Here is a 10,020-nt window from a genome sequence, read left to right as displayed (position 1 = left end):
CTTGAAATGTTAAATTATACCAAGTGACAACTTAGATATTTGAGTTCAGTCAACTTAAAATTTTAAGGCAGCTGGGTTACTTATCCATCTGTTAAGTTTAGTAAACACAAATATCTAAGTTGTTACTTAGTACAACTTAACATTTCAAGTTGACTAAACATATTTTAGCTGACTGAACTTAAAATTTTAAGGCAGCTGGGTTACTTACCCATCTGTGAAGTTTAGCAAACACAAATAACAAACAAGTAACAAACTAAAAGACAACAAATTAAATAAAGAGGGCCCTACGAAATGTGTTTTATTTTTTTCTAAATTCCATTTTAATTTTTCTAGACTATTTTAATGGTTACTTAAAAAAATATATATTTATCAGAAAGCATGTCTAATTAATTGAAATCATGAAACTTGCAGAATAACAAAAATTACATGTTTTTAAGGCCCTATTTTTAATCTTTTTTCTCAACATTTTTCCATTAATTTTCTGGATTTTAATCATGTCATTTTAATAAATCAAAAGCATGTCTACACTCTAAACCCGGTTAAGTTGAATTTACTTAAAAAACTTAAGGAAACTGGTTGCCCTAAAATATTTAAGTAACGTTTACTGGAAAACTTGAAGTAATCATTACTTAAATATAAGAGTCATTTCAACAACCATTTTAAGTTGAATTTACTTAAAAAACTTAAGGAAACTGGTTGCCCTAAAATATTTAAGTAACGTTTACTGGAAAACTTGAAGTAATCATTACTTAAATATAAGAGTCATTTTAACAACCATTTTAAGTTGAATTTACTTAATGCTTTTAATTTATCTAATTACTCCATTCCTCTAATAGGTACTCACTGACTCCCAGAGTGCATTGCGACATGAATAAATTATGCAATTGCTTTGCTTTACTGTTGTTGTTTGTATTTGCCAATTTCATTTGCTGTCTTGTGTCAGTAGTAGCACAACAAAAAAACAAACAAAAAAAAGCTCATAAAATGGTTATTGATACAGTTAATAAAAATAAATAAAATTGAGTTGTTACCATTGTTGTGATTCACATGCTGAATGTTGAAGTCTGTGTGTGACTCACGCACATTACCCCAAATATTAAAAGATTGTATCAACACAGATACAAGCTTCTTGTAGTGTTTATAAAAAATAGAAAAACAATAAAATTGCAAAAGATCATTAATCAACATGAAAAGTATGCAACCTAATTATTTAATTAAAATATAGGTCACCTTCTAAAAGCAACCTATTTATTACTTTTCTTTCTTTGAAATCAAATAACTCTGATTTCATGTTGTATTGCTGTAACAATAGAACAAACACTATAGTAATATAAACAAAGTTCCAAATGCCCAACCAAAAGTAACACTATTCACTATAATGGTGAGTATTAAAAAAAAAAAAAAATTGTCATGTTCTCTCAAATATTTCAGTTGTATTGAAAATTCAACATTCAAGATGACTTTGGGAAATGAGTGAATTCAAGTAGTGAAAGAAAGATGTGAGTGAAAAGTCTACTAAAAATTGCCCCATCTCAAAAACTTTTTCTTCTTCTTCTGTTGTTATGTTGCACATTAGCAACATATTAGTGCACTGCTGCCTCTCACTGGTTTATTAATGTCATTGGTTTCTTTGTGGATACTTGGATATTTTAAGTAAACATCACTCAAAGCAAGTAAGTAAATTGTTTTATTTGCCTTGAAAGTAGCTGTAACTTAATAAAACCTAGTAAGTATAGTAACTAAGTAAAGATAACTAATTGTAACTAAGTAAGGTAAACTATTGGGTTTTACAGTGTAATTTATTTATAAAGGATAATTAGATTTGGTAAAGAGTTCATTTTTTATAGGCTATTTATTTTACTTTTTTTTCAGAAATACTGTTGTGTGTTTACAATTTTCTGGTAAATAAATTCTGGTAAATATGTTTTTTTCTGGTAAAAATTGTTTTAATAATATTTGTATTAGTAGTAGTAGTACTGTCTTTACATTAATATATTTTTAACTGTCAAGTTAAAACTAACTTTTATTTTGACTGGTTGCTGTAAAGAGCTTTAGGGTCTTCATTATATGACGATAGTTTTCTGCAAAAGAAACGTTAAAATGCTCCTGAAGTGAGTCTCAGAGCAGTTCTAGAGATGATGTTCATGTGTTCATATATTGAGGCGGCAGAGGCTGAAAACACCGCGAGCGTCAGCATGTGTGTGTAGTAAACAAAACTGCGCATCTGCGCCATTCACTCACACAGACACGCAGAAATACGGCTCTTATTAAAATTTATTCTTAAAGTACCGCTACTAGTAAAATGCTGAATCGTACCGTTTTTAAAAGCAGGGTATCACGATACTTTTTAAGCACCGGTATATCTTGCAACACTATTCTAAAGTACTTATTATTTTTTTAAAATATTGTTTAAACATTCAATTAAGCTTTTGGGATTTAAATTGGATTCGTGACTGTGTTTTAATCAGCAAGTTACCACAGGAGCGTCAACCCTTTGTACAGACTGGCATCATATAACACACAACTGGTAAGAAAGTTTTTTCCCTCTAACCCGCACGTCTTAAACTTTATCTTAGTAAAAAGTGACTGTGGAATGATGTTTTATCTGTGTTTACAATTTTAGCGTGAGGCTCAAACCGGTTATTATCTGCTGCTGTTATTTGCAACCGCACTTCTGATTCTATCTTACCAAGTACACTTCTAAATATTAACATTATGAAGAGCCAGCAAAGCATAATTCGATGAAAGGATAGCATGTTTTAATCATGGAACAGTAACTGAGTAAGATATGATAGCATTGTTAGCTCGTTAGCATATACTCAGACTGCATTTAATTTGTTATTTATTACCATCGCACAATTTATGTAAAGGTAACATGTCCCAGACTTCATCTAAACCAAAGATACATGTGTATGAACAAAATTCATAATTCTTGCACGATTACTGTGAATGTATTCAAAGCGCTGCTAGCGATTACAAAAATAGCAGCAGACGGACAAAGAATCTGTCAGTTTTTATTTTATTTTTAAACTTAATTTTAATTTTTGTGGGGGATGTCCGTAATTAGTGAACTAGAGAAGCGACCTATTCTTTACATTGTTTTCCTTATCCTTGTCGTTCAAAGAAACATGCTAGCAACTTGCTAATCATGTTCGAAACAAGCTAACAATTTGCTAATCATGCTAGAAACATACTAGCAACTCATGTCATGCCAGAAACATGCTAACAATTTGTTAATCATGCTAGAAACATGCTAACAACATGTTAACAACTTGCTAATCATGTTAGAAACATGCTAGCAAATTGCTAATCATGCTAGAAACATACTAGCAACTTGTTAATAATGCCAGAAACATGCTAACAACATGTTAACAACTTGCTAATCATGTTAGAAACATGCTAGCAAATTGCTAATCATGCCAGAAACATGCTAGCAACTTGATAATCATGCTAGAAACATGCTAGCAACTTGTTAATCATGCCAGAAACATGCTAACAACATGTTAACAACTTGCTAATCATGTTAGAAACATGCTAGCAATTTGCTAATAATGCTAGAAACATGCTAGCAACTTGCTAATCATGCCAGAAACATGCTAACAACATGCTAACAACTTGTTAATCATGTTAGAAACATGCTAGCAATTTGCTAATCATGCTAGAAACATGCTCTAAATGATCCCAGCCGAGGAAGAAGAGTCTTAGCTAGCGAAATGATTGGTCATTTATTTAGAAAAATAAAAATTTGTATACTTTTTAAGCACAAAAGCTCGCCTTCATTGATTTTTTCTTTAACAACTTATAATGTTAAATTATAAAATATTATTAGAATAAATATTAAAATATTAACTTTAGAAAACAGTGTTTAAAATCGGAATTTTATACATTTCATTATATTACTTTTAACATTCTGTTTTATTTGTTGGTGATCAGTATTTATAACTAAATAATTGGTATTTCATAATTTCATCGATTTTTTCTAAAAAAAAAAAATAGAAATTATTATTATTAAAATTAGTAAATATTATTATTAGAAAATATTATTATTATAATTAAATATTTTCATAACTAATAATTATGTTAACTAATAATTATAAATATAAATAGCTTATTAGTATTTTACCATTCCATTGTTTTTCTTTCTTAAAACATTCCTTATTATAATATTTAAATTATTTTTAAAAAATGTATTATAGCTAAATTATTGAAATTATAAAATATAATCACATTATTATTATTATTATTATTATTATTATTATTATTAAATAGTACAACTATTTAATTTGCAAAGCACAAAAATAATGAATAAACACACAGTCAGTGTGTCTCTCTCTTTAAGTGCGTCTCTGTCCGTCTGTTTATGGGGTGCAGGGCTCGTCACCATGGCAACCACAAGCAATGGAGAGGCTCATAAAGGAAGCGTCTCTCTCTCTCTCTCTCTCTCTGTCTGTCTGTTTGTCGCTCGTTCTCAGCCTTGACTTCTTCTCTGTTCGTTTAATATCAAACCAGCGGCAGCACAGGAAGGATTTTGTTATCCGTGTTGTCTTTTATCATGAAACGAGGGAATTCAGGGATCTCAGAGGGAATCTGCCCACGACAGAAGGATTGTTTACGGATGTTGTTTTGGATCTGAGCTCTCTGTGGATTATCATTTCTATTGTGTGTGAATGATGACACACGGTCTTCACCATCTACCTGCGCATGAACACACAGACGAGGCCAGAGATGAGGATGCTCACTTCTCTCCCTCCGTCTGTCCGTCATGCGGTTGTGTTTTTGACGTTCCTCTCATTTTGCCCTGTTCTCACACTCTATGTGGCCGCTGTCTGACCGTAGGGGCGGGGCCTGATCGACATGGGGGCGGGGCCAGGGGTGTGGCCTCCTCCTCTCATCCAGTGGTTCTCTGTCCAAACTGTCGTCACAGCGTTGAACTGCCTTGTTTTGACTGGTCATCTGCTCTCACCTGCCTGCCCTTTGACCCCACAGTGACCTGTGACCCTAAAGAGAGAGAGAAGTGTGAGGAACAGAGATGGGAGACAGGTGAGTACAGGAATACTGCATACTATTTCTTTTTTCTTTTTTGTGACAATGTTTACATGTGCCAAATATAGAATCCCTTGGATCAAACATAACATATAAGTATAAACAATATAAAATACAAAAAAACATATAAGTGCATACTGTTTCTTAAAGAAATAGCTTTCTTAAAAATAGCTACTATACATACTATTATTCTAAAAACATTACTGAAAAGAATATGGATGGAGACAATATCATTGTATATTCGAAAATATTAAATATTGTTCCAAATTGCATGTATTGCATATAAAGTGCACTTATAAAAATTATTTGTTTCCATTTTTTACAATGAATTACTAATTAATGATTATTTTTTATTATTATTAATAATAAAATATATAATATAATTTTTAAATATATAAATTATATATTTTAAATATTTTAAATATATTTTCAAATTATCATTTTTATATATATTATGCTATTTATAATATTTATTGTGTGTGTGTGTATATATGTATATATATATATATATATATATATATATTAGTGTATTAAATACTATTAATTATTATATTAAATAATATTTATTATTATATGTAAATTTATAAATATTGCTGTTTTATATTCCTGTTGCATACTGTGTACTGTTTCTCAAAAATAGCATATGAAACTGTAGTATGTGACAATAAACATTTCTACATTATTGTCACAATATTGCTACTAAGAATTAAGACACACATTATCTTCATATATTTAGAAAATAAATCTTACTTTTGTAACTAAAATTAAATAAATTCTGATTTTATTAATGGCATTTAAAACACTTCTAAAAAATAATTTAGTTAATTATTACTTTTATTTTTACTATTGCTATTATTATTGTTGTTGTTAAATGCAAATTAAATGCAAACTAAGAATAAATAAAATCTGATCAGATGAATTGCATGTAAAGCACTTGCAAAAACTTTTTTTTCCCAATTATTTTTGTTTCTATATTATTTTTTAAAATTATTTTCTAAATTATTATTATTATTTTAATAATTGTTGTTTATTTATTATTATTATTATGATTTATTTACTTATTATTGTAATTATTGTTCAAATTATTATTATTTACTTTTTATTGACAATTATTATTTAGATTATTATTATTAGTAGTAGTAGTATATATTGTACTGTATTTTATTATATTGCTTAAATAAAATAAATCATAATTTAAACATATTAATAAAAACTTTTTTTATTATTTTAAAAGAGTTAAAAATACTCCTGAAATAATGTGAATAATATGTAAATAATAAAACCTATTTATTATTACATGGCACCCTGGGATGTTTTGTTGTTGTTGATATACTGTCGTATTTGATACACTATTTTGTTAATATTATTTTTTTAAATTTCTATTTTTAGATTTATATTATTTAGATTTTTATTATATATTTTCTTTTTTTATTAATAGTTAAAGTTAAATTTTCTTGTGTTTTTGGCTTTTTTGGCATTTAAAAAAATATATATTTTTGTTGTTGCTTAGACAAAATTAGGACTATCCTATTATTTATTTTATTTAATAAAAGTAATAAAAAAAAACTTGAGCTTATTTTATTTCAGCTACTTGCCAAAGCAACATTTTTAATATTTGTTTAGTTAAAAGTAAGAACTAAAAACTAAGACATAATAATAAAAAAAAATATATATATATATTTAAATAATAATTATAAAAATAACAATAATAATGACTAAAACTCTACTTATTATTGTAATTATTGTTATTATTGTTCAAATTATTATTATTTACTTTTTATTGACAATTATTATTTAGATTAGCAGTAGTAGTAGTAGTAGTAGTATATATTGTACTGTATTTTACTATATTGCTGCTGCTGTTACTTCACACCTTTACCATGGTAAAAACACAGTAATGCATTATATCCTTACACATTTAGTAGTGTGTATTTGTTTTTGTATCAGTTTTGTGTTTCTTCTGATGTTCTTTCTCATTTTATTTTCTATTTCATGGTGGTCTCTGTCCTGCAGATGGCAGTGTGGATCTTTCTGAAGAGGAAATGGAACAATCTGTTTCAGGTGAGATATTCATAAAGGAATACTAGCATACTGCATACTGTATAATGCACACTACACACTCGTATTTTACAAAATAGCATGTGCATAATTTACATTTTTAATCCAGTTTTGGTGCAAAACTGTAGACCGTCTGATCAAATATCGATCAGTAAGGAGATGCAGAACAAGCACATATTCTGCACAATATCTAGTATGCAATGCAAAAGTGTGTGTTTTTACCCTGCCCCGTCTCTTCTGTAGGTCTGTTTTTCACTCTCGATTCGCCCTGCTCTGATTCGTCGCTTCACCTCTCAAGCTCCGCCCTCGTCGTCACCTTCACAGGTCACATGTGCTCATCACATGACCGCAGCGATCAGGACTCCTGTCTGCTTCCTCAAGTGTGTGGCAGCGTGAGCATCTCCAGAGGACAGTATTACTGGGAGGTGGACGTCTGCAACAGCGCCATCTACAGGATCGGTGAGAGAACAGCAGCTTTCAGTGAACATACATCATATTGATTTGATGTGCTGGTGATGCATATAGGAAGATATATAAATAAATAAATAAATAAAAATTGTGTGAGAAAATGTACTCTTTTATTTAAGTATTAGAGCATATTTGTCAAAGTGTGGGCTGACAAAAAATAATTTAGAAGTCTTAAGACATTGAATTTTTTATTTTTCATATTATAGTTAAATTCAATTAAAACGAAAACTTAAAAAAAAAATTACTTGAGGTTAAAAAAAAACATTACCTTAAATAATGTCTAAAAATAAAACAAGTTTCACTTAGTTTAACTTGAAGTACTAAAATAACTAAAACAAACAAACAAAAAAAATTCTATTGTGATATTAAAATAGCACAAATTTTCATTATGTTTAAATAAAATAAATTATAATTTAAACATATTAATCACATGTTAAAAAATGTAACTTTTTTTGTTATTTTAAAAGTTTTTAAAATATTCCTGAAATAATGTGAATAATATGTAAATAATAAAACCTATTTATTATTACATGGCACCCTGGGATGTTTTGTTGTTGTTGATATACTTTTTTGTTAATATTTTAATTTTTTATTTCTATTTTTCTATTTATATTATTTATATTTTTTATTATATATTTTCTTTTGTTTTTGGCTTTTTTGGCTTTTAATATACATATATATATATATATATATTTTTTTTTTTTTTTTTTTTTTTTTTTTTTTTTTGCTTAGACAAAATTAGGACTATTCTATAATTTATTTTATTTAAAGTAATACAAATATTTCTTTAAATATAAAATAAAAATAAAAATTAAAAAAACTTTTTTTTTTTTTTTTTTTTTTATTCACACTGAAAATAAAAAAAGAGCTTATTTTATTCCAGCTACTTGCCAAAGCAAAATTTTTATTATTTGTTTTGTTTAACTAAAAACTAAGACATAATAAAAAAAAAATAGATATATTTAAATAATAATAATAATAACAATTATAATGACTAAAACATACAACAAAATTACTAAAACTTTAAATAAAATTAAAATGAAAACAGAAAATATAAAAATAAAATATAATCTAAAATATTAATACAAACTATGTAACTTGAACTTTAGAGTAAGGTAATGATTTCTTTAGAAATAACTCAAACCTCCATTTTCCAATTATCTCTTCCTCAGGAGTGATTTCGTCTTGTGATGGGCGTGGCTGGTGGTTGGAGAGGCGTGGCTCTGTGTTTCACGCTGTGTTTGACGGACGGCGTGAGCTCCTCCCCTCCATTCCACCTCAGCTTAAGACAGTGGGCGTGTTTCTAAATGTGGGCGGAGCTTCGATCACCTTCCACAATTCTGTAACTCAAGAGTTTCTCGCTGCCGTCCCCTCCCACTTCAGCATCCCCCTCCGACCTGCTCTTCAATTGGGCCAGGGAAGACTGAAGCTCCGCCCCGGTCTGCCACCGCCCAATCATGTCTTTCTCAGCCACAGCTCTGCCTATCGGGGTCCAGGAGGGCCGGACCGCTGGAGGCGGGATGTGGCGTTCAGATCGGTGAGGGCCGTGATTCAGAAGTTTGAGGAGCTGGCGACCACGTCAGACTCGGATTCGGGTCTTGTGTCCAGCGTCGGTTCACTGTCAGAGACCAATAATGGTACAGAACGGCTACGTTCCAAAACCTAGTGAGCTTTCTACACAGGCAGCACCCTAAGTAGACAGGAACATTGTAAACAAAATGCAAACAGCGCCACCTGTAGGGCAGAAGCTCTTGAAGAATAAACAAACAAAAGCTTTATCTAAAATCTTAATGTAAGCTTATTTGTCTTGTTAGCTTCTTGTGGTGAATTAATTTGTATTTATGAGTTTATATTCAGTGGGACTATATTTTCTGTATTATATTTAGTGGTTGCAAAAGATTGTTTTTCCAAAATGACGCTTGTCATCCTTTTGAATGATGACTAAGAATTGAACACACACCTCACTGAAATACTGTACAATAACCAAAGATGCCACACAACTCATATAGAGAAAATAAATCGAATAATTTGGACATATTAATCACACGATCACTGCCAAACTGGCCAGGGTGAAAACATTTTTTTAAGTTTAAAAAATATTCTTGAAATACTGTAAATAATAAAATCTATTTATTATTACATGGCTGGGATGCTTTATTGTTGTTGGTCAATTGTGGCGTTCAGAGGTCAAATATTTATGAATAATGACACTAATTTATAGCTATAGCTGACTGAAATTTAATAAAATCTCTTAAAAATGTCTCAAACTGTGCTCAGATTTGCTAAGGTAAGATCCTATTTATATTATTATATTTATATTAATTATTATTTATATTATTTATATTTTTATCTGTTTTCTTCTTTGTTATTAATAGTTAAAGTTGTAAAAATGTCCTTGCGTTTTTGTAATTTCTAAAGTTTTATTAAAGTTTTAATTTTAGTTTTAATATT

At 29.2% G+C, this 10,020-nt stretch overlaps 1 protein-coding gene across 1 annotated transcript; it reads left to right on the top strand.

Moving 5' to 3' along the window:
- Positions 1–4,409: 4,409 nt before the first annotated feature.
- Positions 4,410–9,795, top strand: LOC127177229 (ret finger protein-like 4B). Its single transcript, XM_051129370.1, has 4 exons — positions 4,410–5,040; positions 7,057–7,104; positions 7,345–7,560; positions 8,742–9,795. The coding sequence occupies exons 1-4, from the start codon at positions 4,668–4,670 to the stop codon at positions 9,233–9,235; spliced, it is 1,131 nt and encodes a 376-aa protein (XP_050985327.1). The 5' UTR covers positions 4,410–4,667; the 3' UTR covers positions 9,236–9,795.
- Positions 9,796–10,020: the final 225 nt, after the last annotated feature.

Source organism: Labeo rohita, chromosome 15, assembly GCF_022985175.1.
Source record: "Labeo rohita strain BAU-BD-2019 chromosome 15, IGBB_LRoh.1.0, whole genome shotgun sequence".
Classification (NCBI taxonomy): Eukaryota; Metazoa; Chordata; class Actinopteri; order Cypriniformes; family Cyprinidae; genus Labeo; species Labeo rohita.
This window is presented reverse-complemented; position numbering and strand designations above follow the sequence as displayed.